Source organism: Cebus imitator, unplaced genomic scaffold, assembly GCF_001604975.1.
Source record: "Cebus imitator isolate Cc_AM_T3 unplaced genomic scaffold, Cebus_imitator-1.0 Scaffold287, whole genome shotgun sequence".
NCBI classification, from domain to species: Eukaryota; Metazoa; Chordata; class Mammalia; order Primates; family Cebidae; genus Cebus; species Cebus imitator.
In genome coordinates, this window is record NW_016107602.1 from 2772944 (window position 1) to 2793750 (window position 20807).

Consider the following 20807-nt stretch of genomic DNA (forward strand, 5'->3'; position numbering starts at 1 on the left):
TAGTCAACCTGCTCAAATATTAAAGTTAATAATATATTTGAACTTGGAACAGTGCTAGGTCTATACAGAACATGTCAAAATTTGAATTAAATGACCTGTATGACACTCCCAGGGGTATGAGTGCTAGTCATATAATACATTTTTTTCTATTCTTGTTCTTCATAAAAATTAAGCCCTAAGAATATCTCATAAGTGAGACATCAGAAGTAATTACTATTATTTATTTCTACAAAGGTTTTTTTTTACAATCATCTGTAATAAAAAAATGGGAAATATGGTTATCTTTCCGGCAAAGTGGTTGTTTTCTACTTTTAAGTTCAGGGGTACATGAGCAGGTTTGTTACATAGGTAAACTTGTGTCATGGTAGTTTGTTGTAAAGATTATTTTATCACCCAGGTATTTAGCCTAGGGCCCATTAGTTATATTCCTGTTCCTGTCCCTCCACCCTCTGAGAGGCCCTAGAGTGTTCCCCTCTATGTGCCTATGTGTCTCATTATTTATTTCCCACTTATAAATGAGAACATGTAGTCTTTGACTTTCTGTTCCCATGTTGGTTTGCTACAGACAGTGCCCCCCCCCACTCCATCCCTGCCTCTGTGAATGACATGATCTTGTTCTTTTTTTGTGACTGCATAGTATTCCATGATGTATATGTATTGCATTTTTTTTTTATCAAAGCCTATAATTGGTGGGCATTCAGGTTGATTCCATGTCTTTGCTATTGTGAATAGTGTTGCACTGAAGAACATACACATGCATGTGTCTTTATAATAGAATGATTTCTATTCCTTTGGGTATATACTCAGTAATGGGATTGCTGAGTCAAATGGTATTTATATTTTTAGGTCTTTGAGCAGTTTCCACACTGTCTTCCATGATGGTTGAACTAATTTACACTCCCATCAATGGTGTGTAAGCATTCCTTTTCTCCACAACCTCGCCTGTTATTTTTGACTTTTTAATAATAGCTATTCTGACTGATGTGAGATGATATCTCATTATGGTTTTGATTTGCATTTCTCTAATGATCAATGATGCTGAGCTTTTTTTCATACGATTTTTGGCCATATTGTTGTCTGTGTTAGCCTGTTTTCATGCTGCTGATAAAGACATACCTGAGACTGGGCAATTTAAAAAAAAGAAAAGTTTGATTGGACTTACAGTTCCACGTAGCTGGGGAAGCCTCATAATCATGGCAGAAGGCAAGGAGGAACAAGTCCCATCTTACATGGATGGTAGCAGGCAAAGAGAGAGAGCTTGTGCAGGGGATCTCCTCTTTATAAAACCATCAGCTCTCTTGAGACTTATTCACTAACACGAGAACAGCACAGGAAACACTTGCCCCCATGATTCAATTACCTCCAACTGGGTCCCTCCCACATTGCAAATCTAAACATTTGCAAACCAACTTTGGAGGTAAAAAGTAAATGACATCCACATAGTGATGCTTTTAATGTTTTAAGATACATATGGAGCAATACACAAAACTCAATTCTACCCCTTCTTCTTTCTCTTCCTAAACACATAATCTTTGAAGGCAGTAATTGTGTGTTGCTCAATTAGGGACCATATTAAAAATGTAGGCTTCTGGTCCCCTACTCTTGAAATTAAAATTCAACAGGTCTCTGGCAAGGGAATTCAAGATGAAATTTGGGTGGGGACACAGCCAAATCATATCAGTGTCTTCTTTTGAAAAGTGTCTGTTCCTGTCCTTTGCTCACAAAGTGGTTTTTAACATTAAAGAGAAGACTGAGAAAACTTTCCTCCAAGTTACCGTTGTAAGGGAGTAACTAAGTTGATGTGAGCAGACTGCATTATGAGCCTCTTCACTCTTTTCAGATACCTGTCTGTATCCTTTAACAGACAGGTTCAGTATGCTCATAGACTCTTGTTCTTTCTTAGGGTCTTATGTGAAGGACTAACTTAAGAAAGCATGACCATATCACTGGCCTGGCAGTTGGTTCTATTCTCTGCTCTTGACAGACTACCAGTTTACTGGATTAGTCTTCCAGTGACTCAGCTTCAGTTTTTCCATCTTTGAGGTGGAGCTAAGACTTATCCGCTCTAACCTGCCTCACTAGGATATTGGGAAGATAAATGACAAGTGTTTGAAAGTCCTTAGATCTCTTTAGAGAAATATTTTCTGTAAAGCCGGGGCAGTATTATGTCAAGCTTGCCAGATATGTGAGGATACTGGTATAATGTGCAACTCTGGTTGTCCTCAAATGTCGGAGAAAGGATTTTCTCCCCAGTTTATTAATACAGCCCAATTTCTCACATTTGATAATTATATCTCTGGCTAATTTAAGAATAGAGTTTCACATTTATTTCAATTTTGGAAGAGCAGTCTGACCAAAGAAGATACAATTTTTTTCTGATACTGAAGCTTAAAGAGAAAAAAAGGGTGATTTTTTTTGTTGTTGTTACTATATCCTCTTTCTTCCTCACATTCTAGGTAATGCAGATCATATAGAGATCTCTGAAACATAAGAAGAACTGATTTGAATCAACTAATTTTAGAGAAGGAATATTCTGAAAAAGACATTTCTTTTTTTTCTGCTCAGGGTTTTCTATATTAGCAATAAAAAATGTTTACAAAAGACTCCTGCTGTTTTACCAAGAATTACTACTTTAATACATTAAAAATATTTTATTAGATCTTGCTTAACAGGCACTATGTTGAACTAACATGGATGTTCATTAGTAATAGCATTCTTTTTTAAATTAGTAAACCAAACTAATTAAAAAAAAAACGAACTCCTCAATTTTATCTTATCCTTCTCTTTTCAAATAATTATTTAAAACAAAATTTTACATTGAAGAAAATTATGTAAACATTTCATCACTTGAAGTTTGAAGTTTTTTTCCTTTTTATTCTAAGGGAAGATAGGAATTTCATTACTTCTGAGATATTGGTTACTTGTAGGTTTTATTTTCCAGGTTATTTCTTCACAAATGAAGTTTCGCTTATATTCTCTATTTTATAAGTGAGATTATACAGTGAGAAAATTGACTGATTCCCTTGCTGCTGTAGAGCCAGGACTGTAGATATTTCTAGACACCTGCTTATGTTGTAGCTCCATAGACATGGAACTAAAGAAATTACATCATTACTTTTGAAATGGAAGAGTGTCATTCCCAGTGATGTGCTTGGCCTAGGTGTCTCGAAATAGTGATGTGTGGCAGAACCATGAAGCAATTCCTGGAAGAGCAGAAGAAACAAAACTCTATGCTCCCACCCATAAGGAGGCAGAATTTCAGGCTGCTCCAGAGCCAATCCAACAAGAAGTGGAACCCAGAGAGCATGAGGAGCATCAGGTGGAAGAAGAGCACAGAAAGGCCCTGGAGGAGGAAGAAATGGAGCAGGTTGGGCAAGCAGAACACCTTGAGGAGGAACACGACCCGTCCCCAGAGGAGCAGGATCGGGACTGGAAAGAGCAACGTGAGCAGCGAGAGGCAGCAAACCTGGAAGGGCATGCGCACGCTGAGGTACGAGGCCACCCACTCATGGCATGGTATACTGGAATGGAAAACCTGGCTTTATTTTACCTATTAAGATAATATATCAAAATCTTTACAATTAAAATGTGAGTGATTTTACTAAACATTGTGTGCACATATTTAAGTTTTCTCTTGTAATGTTAACAGCATAGCTACTTGCATACCTCAGAAAGATGATGGGTGATGAGAGAGCACACCTGTTAAATGTGTGCATTGTTCTTTTTCTCAATTGTATACAGTCAGAGATTCAGCCTCACATCACCTTAGTAGAGTAGAACAGGTGAGAACTGGGTGGGGCACCTTCCCAGTTTGTTCCCAAGTCCTGTCTCCAGCATCTTGAGGCAGACAAAAGGCTCGTTTTCTATGATCAGGCATCCTCCTCTCCCTGTTCATTTATTGTCAGTATGTTGGCTTTTGCATTCGCCTTCCAGGTGGATATTTAATTATCAAAAATCTGATTTTACTACTTGGGGATATTCTGCTAGATGAGCATATCTTAAACAGCCTCTGCTCAGGCTCCTCTTACTGGACATGCAACTTACACATAAGACTTTTCTCTTTCTTAAAAAAAAAAAAAATGAGCAGGATTATTATATATGATGCTTCAAAAGAAAACTCAACCTTTCCTCTTTTAAACCAACAGTGCAGCTAGATGTCTATCTTTTACTGTCTGTAAATTGATTCTCAACAGTAGGTTACCTGGACTTTACATGGATGCTGATCACCTTCTATTTATAACTCTGAAGTTTCGTTTGGCCTCAGATTTTCTGAGATTTCAAGCTGCTTGAGGCTTTAGGCTGAGCAGGTATGAAGACCTCTGTAGTTGCCCTCTTAGGTAGTTGCAAACTTAGTCTCAGAAAGCTTCTTCCAGTCTTGTATACCTTCCCCAATAGTCGAAGTAATTCCCCAGCAGCTTTACTTCCTAACTCTCTACCCTCTTTCCTTTGGTGAGAATTTTATGTGCTTTTGTTAGTTGGGGTATGGCAGAGAGGATGTGGAGTAGCTCATTGGGATGCAGACATTTTTTATTGATGCATAATATATGTATATATTTTCAGAGTATGTGTAATATTTTGAAATATTCATATAATGTATAATGATCAAATCTAGGTAATTGGGGTATCCATCACATCAAACATTTATCTCCTCTTTATTTTGGGAACAGTCAGATTCTTCTCTTCTAATTATTTTGAAATATAACATAGATTATTGTTAACCGTAGTCACCCTACTGAACTACCAAGCATTAGGTCTTGTTTTTTCTCTCTAACCATATGTTGTACCGTTTATCAATCTCTCTTCATCCCACTTTCCATCTTCTGGTAACCACCAATCCACCTCTATCTTATCAAGATCCATTTTTTTAACTCCCACATGAATTGAGAACATGTCACATACAGCTAGTGCTCGACTTATGACCATGATTGGTTCCGACAGACCAGTCATAACACGATTTGGTCATAAGTTGAGTAGGCTATATGTATAGTACTGTGAAATGATGTTATAAAAATCTTTAAGTCATATTTTATCATAATTTTCTTTCATTATTGTTATATATCATAATTTTCTTTGTTCATTTTATGCCATTTGTATCATCTCTACACCATTTTGTTTCTTATTTTTACATTCGTCAGGTTTAAGTAAAACACTGCATTACCAGTACAACTGGTTTAATATTTGCAAAACATAACAAAATTGCAAAATACAGGTGCATACAAAAATACAAAAATACAGGTATAAAAAAATACCATAGGAAACATTTTCCCAATTGCAAAACATATCAAAATATATAAACATGTAGGAAACATTTTATTGGCCGCTGGTGCTTGGCTGCAGATCGTTGATGTCATCATCTGAGGCAGCAGTTGGGGTTACCGGAGTTGGTTTTTTCATAAACATGGTGAGCTTTGTCTGAATTGTATGTTTCTTTTTTTCTTCATAAATTTCACGATACGGATGAAACACATTGTGCACCATCTGTTCAATCCTTGCAAATCGTTCGATGTTTGGGTCCATTGCTTCAAAATGTATAAGAAGTTTATTGGGAGGGGTTTGATAAAAAATATCCAAGACACAAAACACAAATTGCTGTACCGAGTCTGGGATAACAGTTGAAATGGTGCACGCGGAGATGGTAGTGCTGCCAGAAGCTGGTCCTCACTGTCGTACGCCCAGCTGGGCAACGTTTGCGCTGCCAGACATGGAGCAGTCGTGGTTAGCGATTGTGGTCGTAAAGTCGAATGGTCGTAAGTTGCATAGGTCGTGAGTCGATCAATACCTGTATGTCTTTCTGTGCATGGATTTTTCACTTAACATAATAACCTCCAGTTCCAACCATGTTGCTGGAAATGACAGGATTTCATTCTTTTTTATGACTGTGCATATGTACCACATTTTCTTTATCCATTCATCCATTGATGGACTCTTAGGTTGATTTCATATTTTAGCCATTGTGAGTAATGCTGCAATAAAGCTGAGAGTGCAGGTATCTCTTCAATATAGTGATTTCCTCTCTTTTGGATATGTGCCCAGTAATCGGATTGCTGGATCATATGGTAGTTCTATTTCTAGCTTTTTAAGAAACCTCCATACTATTTTTCATATTGGCTATACTAATTTACATTCTCACCAACAGTGTACGAGGGTTCCTCTTTTTCCACATCCTCACCAGCATTTTTGTGGCATTTTTGATAAAAGTCATTATAACTGGGATGAGAGAATATCTCAGGGAAGCAGAGTTTTAAGAATTGCTGTATCAGATTTTCTTTAATAAGAAGGCACCATCTTCTCAGCTATTCTTAGTTTCTTTGAAAAAAAATCAATTATCTGCTTTTCCACTATAATCTGGAATGTGACTTTTTTTTTTTTTCTTTTTGGCTATGGGAGTGGTGTATACATTATTAGAGTTAATTAGCATCCCTTGGTCTTTAACTGTTTATGGAAAAGGCCTTAGGCATAACATTAGGTCACAGATCACCCAGTTAATGTTAAGTTACCAAAGTTACCAACTGCTTATTTATATCAGAGCCTGTGAAGATAAGCTCAATTACAGTTTGAAACCGGTATCTTCTGTTGCACCCTCTGTTCCATTTGAGAAGGAAGCACATTGAAAATCTACCTTAATACCAGCAGTTGGAAATATCAGCTGCTAAAGAAGCCAAGGATGATTCAGAGAAAGTTGGGAAATAGGAGTTTTGGGACTTTACGTATAATCACAGTTCACCTGACAAATAGGTGTTAATAAACCAGCCGTGCCTCCCGAGTTTGTCAGGGAAACAAATGAAGAGAAAAACTAGAGCAACTAACCCCTCTTGCTCTGCACCAACTCTCTTTCTCCCCAGGTGTACCCTTCAGCCAAGCCAGTTATCAAATTCCGATCACCCTATGAGGAGCAGTTAGAACAGCAGAGACTGGCAGTGCAGCAGGCGGAGGAGGCCCAGCGGCTGCGGGAACACCAGGAAGCTTTGCACCAGCAGAGGCTGCAAGGGCACCTGTTACGGCAGCGGCAACAGCAGCAGCAGCAGCTGGCAAGAGAGATGGCCCTGCAGAGGCAGGCTGAGCATGAGGAGGGCCAGCAGCAGCACCAGGAGCAGCTCCGGTAGCCTTCCCCTTCTTCAATGAATATAGACAGCCCCTGCTCCAGTTTTCATATACAAATTAAAAACAGTTTTGTGCATTTGGGATTCTGAAGTTAAGGGGCTCATATTGCTCAAATAGCCAAGGCAGAACAGCTACTTGAGAATTAAATGCCAAATATTTAGTTTTAAAAATAATATTTTTTTTCTGCTTAAAAGTGATAGGTTAGGTCTCCAAATAGCTTTGCACCTTTGTGCCGGCTTAATTTTATCATTAAAAGATATTTTTATCTTTTTCAGATGTCTTTTGAAAGTGTATCTGGAATTTTTATTATACCTAATTGCATACATAAGAGGGTTTTAAAAAGTTTTTATGGCTTCTTAAAAATGATGAGAAATATTGCTTATTACTATCTTTAAAGATAAATGACCTATGTCAGCCTGTGCCACTGAATTTTTCTCACTGCGTTTATCTTGTTTGTGTGTCTCGTAGGCAGCAAGCTCGTTATGATGCTATGGATAATGATATTGTTCAGGGAGCAGAGGACCAGGGAATCCAAGAAGAGGAAGGAGGTGGTGAGACTTCTTAGATGATGAATGTTTTAATTAATTACTTGATAACATTGTATATTATCAGTGAGCCAATATTATATAATATCAATGAGCTATAGGCATACCTGAGTAAGTGCAAAGGAGATTTGTGAATCATGTCTTTTTGTTAATCCTCCTAAACAGTGCACACTGGCAGTGAAAATTGCTCAAGGTAATCTGTTTCTTCCCTATCATTTTTCCTGTAGTTTAAGCTTTTTATTTACTAATTATAATATTTCTGACGGATTATTATAGGATTATTATGCTTTGGGAAACATCTACATTTTCTCCTTACCTTGGAAGTCCTTACATCATTACCTTAAAATGTTTTCAAACTAAGTCAATAGTAGCTTTCATTTATGGTAAGCACTTAGTATATAATTTATCAAATATTGCTTACTGTTATAATAGAATCAGAATGTAACTGTCTCTCTGGCATCACTAACACTTAGATGTGTATCCTTTCCTAAAAAGAGAAAGTGATTACATATAAATCCCCCTCAATAGCCTGTTGTGATATTGTACAGCTCTTACAGTCAAGAAATTGTTTTCCTTATGTCCTCCATGTGGCACTTTAAGCTTTTTTGTTCTAATATTAGTAAGACTAGAGAACGGTTTGTTCTCTTCTCTGTGTAGTAAACCCCTTTGTGCACTTGAAGTCCGTTGGTAAGTTACTCTGTGTCATTATTTTCTCTAGGCTTATACTCTCCATATACTTAAACTTTCCTCTTTTATATTATTATTTTTTAAAGTGATTTGTTCTTCTCTTTTTGTGCTCATACAATTCTCTTTAAATATTTTTTCAAAAAGCAGCAAGTAAATGAGTATAAATGTGTGCTGTTTCTGTGCTGTGGCAGTCTTCCTCATACTGTGTCAGAAAACATGTGATGGGCTATATTTGTTTTTGAGCTCCACAGATGGGGTTGTTCTTCGTTGCATTTCCTGAAACTATCAATTTCTTCTTTTGGAGCCTAGCTATTTCCTCTGATATTATCAAACATTAGTTGATTTCTTCGGCAGTGTCCAATCAACTGGGCTTTCTTTTATTGAGAAAGTTTTGATTGTTGTGGCTTTCTTGCATACGCGGGAAAAATTATAGCCCCTGTTATAAACATTTATTTTAGAAGAAAAATGTCTAACCCATATCGGCTCTTTAGACACACAGTCTATGTAAAGAACATAACTGTATTCAGAAAAGCCAAGACATAGGCCTTATGTTGAGTTAACTGAGGTGGAGGTTATACAGTCTATAAGAAAGTCCACTGCCGGCTTTTCATTGGGTTGAAACGGAAGAATCCTATTTGATTCATATTGGGCTGATTTTCGTTCCTTTGATTTGCTAGCCTATGAAAGAGACAACCAGCACCAAGATGAAGCAGAAGGAAACCCAGGTAATAGACATGAGCCTCATGAACAAGGACCCCAAGAAGCTAACCCAGAATCTGAGGCAGATGTAAGTATCTTCTCTTCTGCCCCTGACACGTGGTAAATTTATAAGGTGGGAAAGAGAGTTGAAAATTTGCCTGATGCCAGCCTCTAGCTCCATCTATTTCTGTTATATCCTCAGCACAGAAGGAAAGTGGCTTGCATAATTATATGTGGGCAGTGTTTTTAACTGTAAACCATGGTGTATGTGTATGTGATGAGCTGGTTTAATGGTTGCTCTGGGAAAAAAAAAAACACAGGATTTTTTTTTTTCTGATGACTTTTAAATTAATAAAACTAAAACCTAGAAAAGCAAAATTGAAAGAGATTGAAATACATAGTAACTCTGAAAGATGGAGGAATAAAAGGCAAGTGTAGAAGTTGGAGATGGCACCAGAGAAAGAAAACTGACCTTTCCTGAGCATGTTAAGCAGTCTCCTAGGGTGTTAGGTATGTTGTGTGACTCTGTAATCTCTCAGCAGTCTAGTGACCATTTTAATAAATATATGGGTAAGGATGTGTGATTTGAGACATGAAGAGTTGTTCAGGTACTGCAATGGTACAGAAAATTTAGAATATAAATAGATAGACATCTAATTACCAGAATTGTTATTTGTGTTTATCAAAAAATACAGAGATCTCCAATTCAGCTGGATGGGCTAGAGCCTTGGTCCTGCCTACAAGTGAGGCAAGCATATGCTTAGTGAGCCTGTTCCTGTACGTGTAGATGACTTTTACAACTTATTTTAGCTATCCTGTCATCTTTGCCAGTAAATAAACTATCACGTTTATAACAGTCTGTGCTATCACATAGGCCTGGTTTATATTGATTCAGTGGATGATTAAAAGAAGGACACATATCCTTGATAATCTTCGAGAGTCTTTCTGCTAGCTGCTTACAGCCGTCTTGATGGAAGCAGCTTTTCCACTTAGCTTGCACTGAGATGTGCAGAACACCTTTCCCTCAGGATTTCTGAAAATATGCTTCAGGGAACCTAGTCCTGAAATAGTTTCAGGAGAGAGCAAATACTTGAGAACAGAAACATATGAGAGTGCAAGAGTCTGTCCATGAGAGAATAAGAAAGCAAGTGTACAGAGGCCTGCAAATGTGCACGGGGCGGGAGGAAGGGAGAGTATTCCGGTCACTTGTTTGGGAACTGCTGTAGGCGTTGATTACTTGACTATATGATCCTTTACTTTCCTATCCTCTGTTTATTTGTTCTGGGGAACATGCTGGGAAACACTGGCCTTTGTACCATTCTTCGTTTTAATTAGAAACTATGAATCCCACTTGTTCCTTCCTTTTTCTCTCTGTTTTACTTGAACATAACAACTGTGCCTGCTAATTCATACTTGTTACTTGGTCAGAGGTGAGCTAGTCATTTTCATGAACTTTTGCAAAAGATATTTGGTACTTTCTTCTGAAAAGAATATGTTACATTTTTCCTATATTTCCATACAAATTATTGATAGTGCACCAAAGAAAATCCATATGACAAGAGATTGTGGAGTAATTAGAGTTGAATGTGAAGGTGGTAATTCGTTAGTCTCTATATTCCCAAGAATAATGTCATTTGCACTTCAATAACGTTTATGGCCAAGGATGTGCAGATAACAGATCAGCTGAGACTGCAGTGAACTCTCAAACATGTTCAGGACTCTTAAGTGAATTGAAGTAGAATCTTGTCTGGAGAATACTGATAGAGACCAAATCCTACTCTGTGGCTTTCCTGTCTCTTAGAAGCATTTACAACTTTAGTAAGTGTCCTATTGATGACCTGGGAGTGACTGGGGAAGCTCATGACAAGCATCACTGTTCCTGCCCATCTCAGGCTCTAAAATCTAAATCTTTATTAGGATGTTTATTATTTGGAATGTGTTTTGGGAGCTTAAGTGGAAAATTGAAATAATTCTAAAGTTGATAATATGAAGGACCTTTGTTGAGCACAGTAACTTGGGAGATGATTTGGGGATGACATTTTTCATAATATATTGCCCTATTGGGCAGTTGAGTAGCTCAGTCCTTTTTAATAACTCCCATCTCTTGCTAGGTCAACATCTCTCTGTTTCATGGAAGTGTTTTTTAATTAAGAAATTTGATCCATACTAGAAATTGACCATTTTATTTTGAGTTAGCCTTTTTCTTGTCTTGTCTCTTTTCTCATCCTCTTTATGGGTCATTTCTGGTATGGGCTTTTTTCCCCATCAATTGCTTTTCACCTGCTGACATGTTAAAAGTTGCTTGCACAGGGAAACTTGTATAAAAATCAACACAGCAGCGAAAAGAGTTAATTGCCCATCTAAACTGCCCACCTAAATTAGTATTTTTTTTTCTCACTTGGTCCTCTTTTATTAATTATTTTCTTGTGTATTCAGTTCTGTTTACATTACTTGTGTCAGTAGAGTTTTGAGAACTATTTTGAAATCACTTGCAGAAAAGAAGTGCTATTTGTACCTCACTGTGATTCATCAGCCTCTGACAAGTAAAGCAGGAGTTTCCCCTTTTGACAGTGCAATGCTTGATTCTTGTAAGTCTTGGCAAGGATAGATCTGAACAATTTGGTGAAGGATGATTTCCTTTTCTACCAGCGTGTAGCCTTTCAAATGAAATTAAACTTGATCCTCAGCTTTAAAGTGTAATTACTTTTTAAAACTTTACAGAGGGCAGCTGTAGAGGATGTAAACCCAGCAGATGACCCTAATAATCAAGGTGAGGATGAATTTGAAGAAGCTGAGCAAGTGAGAGAAGAAAATTTGCCAGATGAAAATGAAGAACAAAAACAAAGTAATCAAAAGCAGGAAAATACAGAAGTAGAGGATCATTTGGTGGTAAGCAGATGCCATGAGGAAGGGTGGATTTAACTGGGGTATTTTGACAAACATCTGGTTTATGTAAAAGGTTAGTCATAATCTACATTGATGGAAGATTTGCCAGTTTGGTGTTTTTTAGGACACTTTATGAAACAATATGTCTCTGCTCTGAGAGAGATATTCATATGGCATATGAAATGATATGCCGTACATCTGAGGATGTAATGGACATCCTGGGCTTTGTATTAGAAATGATTTTTCATCATTTCCTGGCCACAGATGCTTTGAAACTACCCTTTCCATGGTGGCATCCTTGCTCTTTGTCCCAGAGTACTGTGTAAAAGGCATCTCTGATGTACAGTAACATGAACCTCCTCTTTTGTTTCAACAGATGGCAGGAAATCCAGACCAGCAGGAGGATAATGTTGATGAACAGTACCAGGAAGAGGCAGAAGAGGAGGTAGTAAGAATTGAATCCCCAAGACTGATCAGATTGGTCTATCACATACACTAACCTTAAACAAACCTCAGCAGTATTGGCTTTGACATGCCTTCCATAGACATGTTCAGAAAGACTTAAGCAGGATGAGAAAGTGTGGTTTAAGCAAAAATGGATTATGGCACTGGAGACATTTGGTTAGGAGATAATAAAGGCAGGATAATAGAATCCATCTCTTTGGTTCTCACCTGAATTTTGAATTAAGAGGGCATTTGGCTTTCCAGGAATGGTGGACTTAGATGTGTATGATCTTTTGTAAGAACATTTTCTCCTGTCTCCCTCTGCACATTGAGGGAATCCGGACCAGCCCCTGCAGCTTTTTCCGCAGCCATCTCCCCAGTGCCTACATCACAGAACACCCTGTAGCATCTGTTGGAATCAACTTAACAACCTCCAAACATTTTTGTAAATTTTACAGTCTCTTCTTCTGGCCTCTTCCCTCATAAGAATTCAGTATCTTAATTAACAATAAAGAAAAGAAAAAACATGTAAAGAGCTCAGTTGAGTAAAATGCATTTGGATAAAGTTTCTTAATATTTTATTTTAGTTCACTTTTCATTGTAAATTTCTGGCATCTAGTTGTTAATTAGGTAGAAGTAGCATTTATTGTGATGCTACATTCCTGTAACTGATTGGTGAATGTAGCCATTTTATCACAGTATTCTGCTGTATAGACAACTGCAATATTTACGAGTCTGATAGGAATTAGGCCAAGACCCTATATTTAGTCTCCTTATGGACCAGTAAGTAGTTCCCAAATTAAAACCCTGGGTCAGAGCCACTTCTCAGCCAGGTGTCTTGGAAATGTGTGGCTTTATCCCTAAAGGGAACCCCATGGGAGGATGGACATACAGCAGACTAAACACAACCCCACCACCAGAGACGCTGTGCAGAAATCATGCACTGTGCTCTCACACACACAGTTCCCTCCACTAGGTCTGCCTTCTTGTTCTTACTGATTTTCTCAGCTTTTCAGAGCTAATGATAAAATTTGTGCTTATACCAGGAAAACAAAAAAGGGTGCTGCTCTTTAAGGTCGCTGGCAACCTGTCTAGTAACATGCATTTTAACTGACTTGATCTGTTTGTTCTCTGGTTTCTCATCCTAATCAAGACCCATCCTTGGCTGTCTTGTCAGAAAGAGCAGCAGAGAAAACAGGGACCTTGAATATTAAGACATTTGGCAAGAAAAAGATATGCATCTGGACTTCTCATGTAACAAGATGTCTAGACTAATATCATTTTGTTTTATTATGTTCGATAAGAGGAATCTTTGAGGGATTAAAAGAGAAAAGGTTCACCTTGGCTTCTTTTTAAAAATTCAGAACATTAAACATAAAATTTTAATCAGTATTTACTGATTCCTTTTCACTTTTATATTATGATCAGTTAAGGTAGAGGAGGGAAATCCTGTGATCCAAGAGGAATCAAGAGTAGAAAGATAAGACAGAAGCAAGAGGGAAGGAGAAATGGTGCTGAGACAGAGGAGGTTGCCCGGGCTGAGTGCTGCCTAAACTCAGCAACTGCCCCTCACCCCATCACTCATCCGCCTTCGGATCTGCTGGACTCACAGGACTCTTTGCCTCTTGCTGCACCTGGCCCCAGGTCCTAATTATGTTTACCTGGTTCCTGCCAAAAATTCTTATAACAGTGTCCAGATCCCCCCCTGCACGTGCTCCAGGTTGCCAGCCCGTCACTGAGAGCTGTTGCTCCTTGCACTCCTAGTGGAAGTTGTGTGTGCCTTTTTTTCTTCCCAGTGTAACTTTCCTCTCTGCCTCCCAGCCTTGTTCATGCTGTGTTGTATTTTTGTGATTGTTTCTGAGATGATTGTTTGCATCTTGCCACCTCTATCCATTATTCCCAGGTCTTCCCTTGAGAGAGGAAAAGAGTGGTTCCCAAATACCATTTAAGCACTGGTGATAGAGACAAAGTTCTTGTCAGACTATGGCAAAATGAGAAAAATAAAGGGGAGCATAGTATACGGAAACACATATTGTTTATAAGTGCATATATGGATGAAACCTCATTGGTGGAAGGAAGCACTCTGAAAACCATGAAATGCTATGGAACTGTGCACTGTTTTTGTTTGTTTGTTTTCATATCTCCATTAAACCGTAGAGTTTTGCAGCTGCCCCAGCTAACCACTAGAATGCAAGGCCTGTGGCTACCATCGCTTCCCTTCCTCTCCAGTGCACAAACTTACTTCTGTCAGCATTTTCTCCTGGGGAAGAATTGCATCTTGCCAGGGCTGCACCTGTTCAGAGGTATAGCCTGTCAGATTTGCAGACTTGGCCTCTAAGAGTAGAGGACCCAAAAGAAGTGTAATTTTAGGAAATTTATACTACCCTGCCTTCTTTTATCTTAGTGCAGTAAGTGTTATCTTTCTAAGACATAAAAATTGTTATTATTTACAAGCATTCCTTGTTTCTCATTTGGGATTGTTTGAGTGGAAGGCATGATCCCTTCCTCAGATCATGATCCCTTCCTCATGTTGCTTGCATTCCAAATGTTTTATCAACTTGTAAGCAAACAAGACAATTATGGCATTGCTGAAAAGTGCTATGTACACTTTAAAATTATTTACATGTTCAACCATGTATAGATTAAATGACCGAAAAATCAGAATACCTTAACTTCCCTCAATGTCTCTGAAAACAGATTAATCTGAACATTAAGAGAATAAGTACAAGGTTTTTGTTCACCTTCACTGGCCAAATATATATATCCACCTGCACGAGACTGCCAGCCTGTGAACACCATGTCAAGAAGCTTTTCTTTTTTTGTTGTTGTTTTTTGTTTTTTGAAACAGAGTCTTCACTGTCACCCAGGCTGGAGTGCAATGACGCAATCTCGGCTCACTGCAACCTCTGCCTCCCAGGGTCAAGCAATTCTCCTGCCTCAGCCTCCTTAAGTAGCTGGGATTACAGGTGTCCACCACCACACCCAGCCAATTTCTGTATTTTTAGTAGAAACAGGTTTTGCCATGTTGGCCTGGCTGGTCTTGAACTCCTGACCTCAGGTGGTCCTTTCACCTTGGCCTTCCAAAGTGCTAGGATTACAGGCATGAGCCACCATGCTTGACCAAGAACCTTTTCAATTGGAAGAAACCCTCTTGTTAAAAGCAGGGTGTTCATCACCATAGCTAATGTTGCTGAAGGCCTTTTGTTCATAACCTTCTATCTACCGTTTTGGAGCCTACTGTTCTTACCTACTTAAGGCTCAGCTTTCTGCCCTGGCTCACCCCATAACATCTTCAATGTGTAAAAGAAAGGTATTAATAGACACCAAGAGAGGATATCCAGTCAAAGCCTATTTTAAGACTCAGTGGACCTGTTTTATTTTGGATTTGGCCATTTATTAAACTTTGTGACATCAGATAAGGCTCTTTTCTAAAATGCCTAAAACATTGTATTTCAGTAGATAAAAATGAGTAACAAGAGCAGTGTTTGGGAAATCTGACAAAGCACTGTGACAGCTTTAGCAAGATGATAAGAGGGCCAGTTGTGGAAGACATAATCTGTATGTCTACATTATAAAAGAATAACAATTGGCTTCTGGTTGTTATTTATTCTCAGCATATTTTAAAGATCAGTTGGAACCTCTATATCATTTTGTTCTGTTTCATTACCAAAGAGCATTAAAGACATTACTACCTTGTTTTTTTTTTTTTTTGAGACAGAGTTTTACCCTTGTTGCCCAGGCTGGAGTGCAAAAGTGTGATGTCCGATCACTACAACCTCTGCTTCCCAGGTTCAAATGATTCTCCTACGTCAGCCTCCTGAGTAGCTGGGATTACAGGCATGCACCACCATGCCTGGCTAATTTTTGTATTTTTAGTAGAGATGGGGTTTTTCCATGTTGGTAAGGCTGGTTTTGAATTCCTGATCTCAGGTGATCCACCTGCCTCGGCCTCCCAAAGTGCTGGGATTACAGGCATGTACCACTGCACCTGGCCAGCATTACAGCCTTTAAGATGAGTTTGCATTGCTTTTGCCCCAAACATCAATAATATATTACTAGAATAATAATGTGTATCTAACTAAGAGTCTGTTCTCTGTATGTCTGGAAAATTAGAAAATTTTCATTTGTGGGTTCCCAAAAGAGTAGTTCAAATCAGTGGTACCTAAATGAGATTAAATTGACAACTGGTAAACAACCTAAATTTTCTATAGCACATCTCCAGAGACTAGTGATATAACCCAGCATCCATTGTTATTCAAGGAAATAGTTCTTTGTCTTTGCGGTGAATAAGGATCACCTTGAAGAGTTTGTGGCATATACAGATTTCTGGACCAGACACTTACCCTTGAGATTTTGATCTTATCTGTAATGGAACCTAGGAATCAGCATCCTTCATAAGTGTCCCTTCACCCACCCACCACTCGCTGATTCTGACAGCTCAGTATTTTACTGTTTAGAGAAATAGTTCTAGGGCAGACAGTTGTAGATGGCATCTGGGAAGTCTGAAACTCCTATCTGTGTACATGTGTCTCTTTGCTAAAGACTTTCCAACCAAAGTCTTAAAAGTGTTCATGACTCCCCAACCACACATACATACAGGAAATTAAGGATCATTGATTTTTACCCAATGCTTTTATTTCACATATAAGAAATTTGGGCTTCAGAGGGGTTAAAAATTTGAAGGTTGTGTAGCTTTTATTGATTGTTAGAAACATGATTAGAGCCACCTAGGTCTGATTTTAAAGGCTACCATAATTAAGTGTACCCTGCACAGCAGCTATATAGTTGATATGGAGAAGTTCTTTATAGAAATTAGTGAATATAGACAGAATGATGGAAATAGAAAGTAACCAATTTTTGTAACCCTTAATTGAAGCAATTGATCTAAGCAACAGTCATCAGTGGATGATGTCACTAGATGAACAGAGGTCAGGGAAATTTACCATGAAGGGATGAGGCTGTCCCTGCCTGAGCTCATGACCAACCATAGCCTCACTAAAAGTGGGACAAATAATTGTATGTGCCTCCTGATATGACAAAAAATATGAAACACCATCACCTCTAAAATACCCTTGTTTTTTAAATTGAACCTGAGTTTATTCAGACTTTTATGCTAAATTACATGTATAGGAAATGTCAGGACTAGAGAAAGGAGTTAAGTTATATAAAGAAGCAAATAAATACAGAATGTGGGTCATTTTAAAGGACAGCAAATCCATAGCATAGGGAAAAAAGAGAGAAGTGAATCCCATGTTATGTGTGCTCTTCCTTAAAATCATGATTAGAACTAACCAGCTGTAAAAAGACATTAAGACAATCATAAAAGTGTAAATATGGACAAGACATCAGATGCTACTATGGAATTATTTTATCAGGTGTGATAACCATATTATGATTATATAAGTTGTTTATTGTTTTTATATATGTATATACTGTGATATGTGAAGGCGAAATTACATGATATCTAGAATTTTTAAGAATAATTTACTAAAAAATGGAAAAATGATGGATGATGCAGGTGTGGCAATATTGAGATAGCTTTTGAACATTGGTGGTAGCTACAAGGGGTTTATTGAATGATTTCTTTGTTTGCATGTGCTTGAAGATTTTCATTACCAAAACAATTGACCTTCTGATTTATACAGTCAGAAAAGTTTCAGAGCCAAGGCTTTAGTCCAGATCTTTCTGACTCCATAGTATATGACAGGAGTTGGCAAACTACAGGCTGCAGCCTACCTCATAAGTAAAGTTTTTGCTATTGTGGTGGTGGTGTTGATTGTTGTTGTTCTGAGATGGAGTCTTGCTCTGTCACCCAGACTGAAGTGCAGTGATGCGATCTCAGCTCACGCAACTTCCGTGTTTCGGGTTCAAGCAGTTCTCCTGCCTCAGCCTCCTGAGTAGCTGGTACTACAGGTGCCTGCCACCATGCCAGGCCATTTTTCGTATTTTTAGTATAAAACTTTTAGCTGAATTTTGTATTTTTAGTAAAAATGAATAACTTTTCATCCTGTTTTTAGAGGGATTTATTTATCACTAACTCCCTAGGGGTTTCACCATGTTGGCCAGGTTAGTCTTGATCTCCTGACCCTGTGATCCGCCCGCTGTGGTCTCCCAAAGTGCTGGAATTAGAGGCATGAGCAACCATGCCTGGCCAAGTAAAGTTTTATTGGGACACAAACATGCCTCCTTGTTTACATATTGACTGTAGTTTGTTTTTGTGTGTATGTGTGCACTACATAGAGTGGTCAAGTTGTATTGTTGTGAGACCCAATGGCTAAGAAAGCCTAAATATTTCTTGTCTGGCCCTTCACAGAAAAAGGTTGCTGATCCCTGATTTAGATATTCATCTTACCACACAGCATAAACTCAAGGCTGTTTTTTCTCCAATCAACTATAACATTTTAATGTTTACAAATAATATATTTTCATTATTAAGTCTGTAGAAGACATGTCTTTGTTAATCAAAATTGACAGGGACACTTCAGCAATTTAATGATGTTTCAATTAGGCAGACCTTAAGATAGCCTGAAATAAGTGCTTCATTGTTTTCATCCCAATGTCCTGCGGAATGTTACTAGAGGTTTATGACTATGGGCAGAGGAGATGTTATGGGCCACTGATAGAATGGTAAAGTGAGACAAGATTGCTGTCTTTAGCTCATTCCACCAGGAAATATGAATACAACAGATACTCAATGCCTTTGTCCTCAAAATGTATTTATTTGGTACCAGGTTAGTTTAGGGGCTGTAGGTCAAACTGGCATTGAACTGGTTAGAGGAGATTCACAAATGTTTGCCTAGCCCAGGCTGTCTTTGAAAAGTCACCACTGTAGGCTATTGACAGGCCAAGTTTTGTCCAAAGCTCTTCTGGGAGGCTACAGTTGATTCTTGTCTCACCTGGGCTGCACACCTTTAGGCAGCACATAATTTGTTTCTCTTGCATTATAGTATCTGTGTACTTTTCTTCCTTTTTTCGTTTCTCAGATTTTTCAACAGTCTCCCCCCACTCCCCCCGCCAAAATGTGTGATTTTTGTGTTATTCAAGGGGACTTATGCTCTGCTCCTAGAAGAGATCAGGCTTTCTTTGGTATCAGGAGACTACATTATACTGAACTGATGTTCAGCAGGTTTTTTTTTTTTTTGAAATGTATTCAAGTGACTTAAACATTTTGGCCTATGTATGATTTTCAAAATAGTTAACAAGTTAAAAAAAAGTCTTACTCTATATTTCTGTGAGATACGACCAATACATAGAGATTATTTGGCACAAATATTTGAGTGCTTGCTTTACTTTACATTTTGAGATAAATATTGGGATCATTTAAACCGTAATAATAGAGCACATAAAGGAAAACAGAAAGGTTGTATTAGAACACTAAAGAGGAATTTTTGAGGCAGTTTAATAGACTACTTCATAAAGAAATTGAAGTGATTGTATTCTATTTTCTAGATATTTTGGCCACAGAAATTTATTCTTAAGTATGGAATAGATACATAAAATTTCATCTACATTGTATATAGGCAGTGGTTTCTATTTTTGTGCCTTTACAGAGGATTTACAGAGGCTACAGTTTGGACAAGCTTGATCTAGATAGTGGCTTCAATAAGAGGCAGTTCCTGCCTCCGTAAAATTTACACTGTGTCATAGATTTCAAATTTCTACAGTTCTCACATATGGAAAAATGGGAATTTTTATTTTATTATTTTATTTTGGGGGAGACAGGGTCTTGTTGTGTCACCGAAGCTGTTGTGCGGTGGCACAAACCCGGCTTACTGAAGCTTTGACTTCCAGAGTTCAAGCAATCCTCTGCTTCAGCCTCCCAAGTAACTGGGACTACATACGTGCACAGTGTGCCTGGCTAATTTTGTAAAAATTTTTTGTAGAGACAGGGTCTCACTTTGTTTCCCAGGACTCCAATTCATGGGCTCAAGTGATCCTCTTGCCTCAGTACCCCAAAATGCTGGGATTACAGTTGTGAGTCACCACGCCTGGCCAGAATTTTTGATTTTAGAAGCTGAATTTCTTCAGGTGTTTTATATTTGGAATTTTAACCATTATTCAAATAAGTCAGAAATTCAAGCACAAAAGTCCTACATTCAGAGTCAATTACATTGATTTTTGTAATAGGTATATTATACATTTATTCATACCAGTTAGATAAATCCTTAACATATATTATTGCAAGTGTTTGAATGATAAAAGTGTGAAAATATATTACTGCAAATGTTTAAATAATATCTGTGGTTTGTTTTAGGTTCAGGAAGATTTGACTGAAGAGAAAAAAAGAGAGCTGGAGCATAATGCTGAAGAGACCTATGGTGAAAATGATGAAAATGTATGTCTGAGATACATGTTTCTGTTGAGCACTTGGGTATTTGCGAGTGTGCATGTGTATAGGGGAGCTACATAGATTTGGGATAGGTACCAGTGGCTAATGGTACCTCT

At 38.0% G+C, this 20807-nt stretch overlaps 1 protein-coding gene across 5 annotated transcripts in view; it reads left to right on the plus strand.

Annotated features, from left to right (window-relative positions):
• Positions 1-20807, plus strand: part of GOLIM4 (golgi integral membrane protein 4) — an 85567-nt gene that overhangs the window by 62778 nt on the left and 1982 nt on the right. For 3 of the 5 annotated variants that reach the window (XM_017502006.2, XM_017502008.2, XM_037729038.1), the window contains 7 exons: positions 3161-3490; positions 6843-7099; positions 7570-7652; positions 9011-9120; positions 11754-11921; positions 12295-12363; positions 20617-20697. In XM_017502006.2, coding sequence (XP_017357495.1) covers positions 3161-3490; positions 6843-7099; positions 7570-7652; positions 9011-9120; positions 11754-11921; positions 12295-12363; positions 20617-20697 — 1098 coding nt within the window. The remainder of the gene's footprint in view (positions 1-3160; positions 3491-6842; positions 7100-7569; positions 7653-9010; positions 9121-11753; positions 11922-12294; positions 12364-20616; positions 20698-20807) is intronic. The other 2 variants (XM_017502007.2, XM_017502010.2) reach the window with 1 other exon arrangement.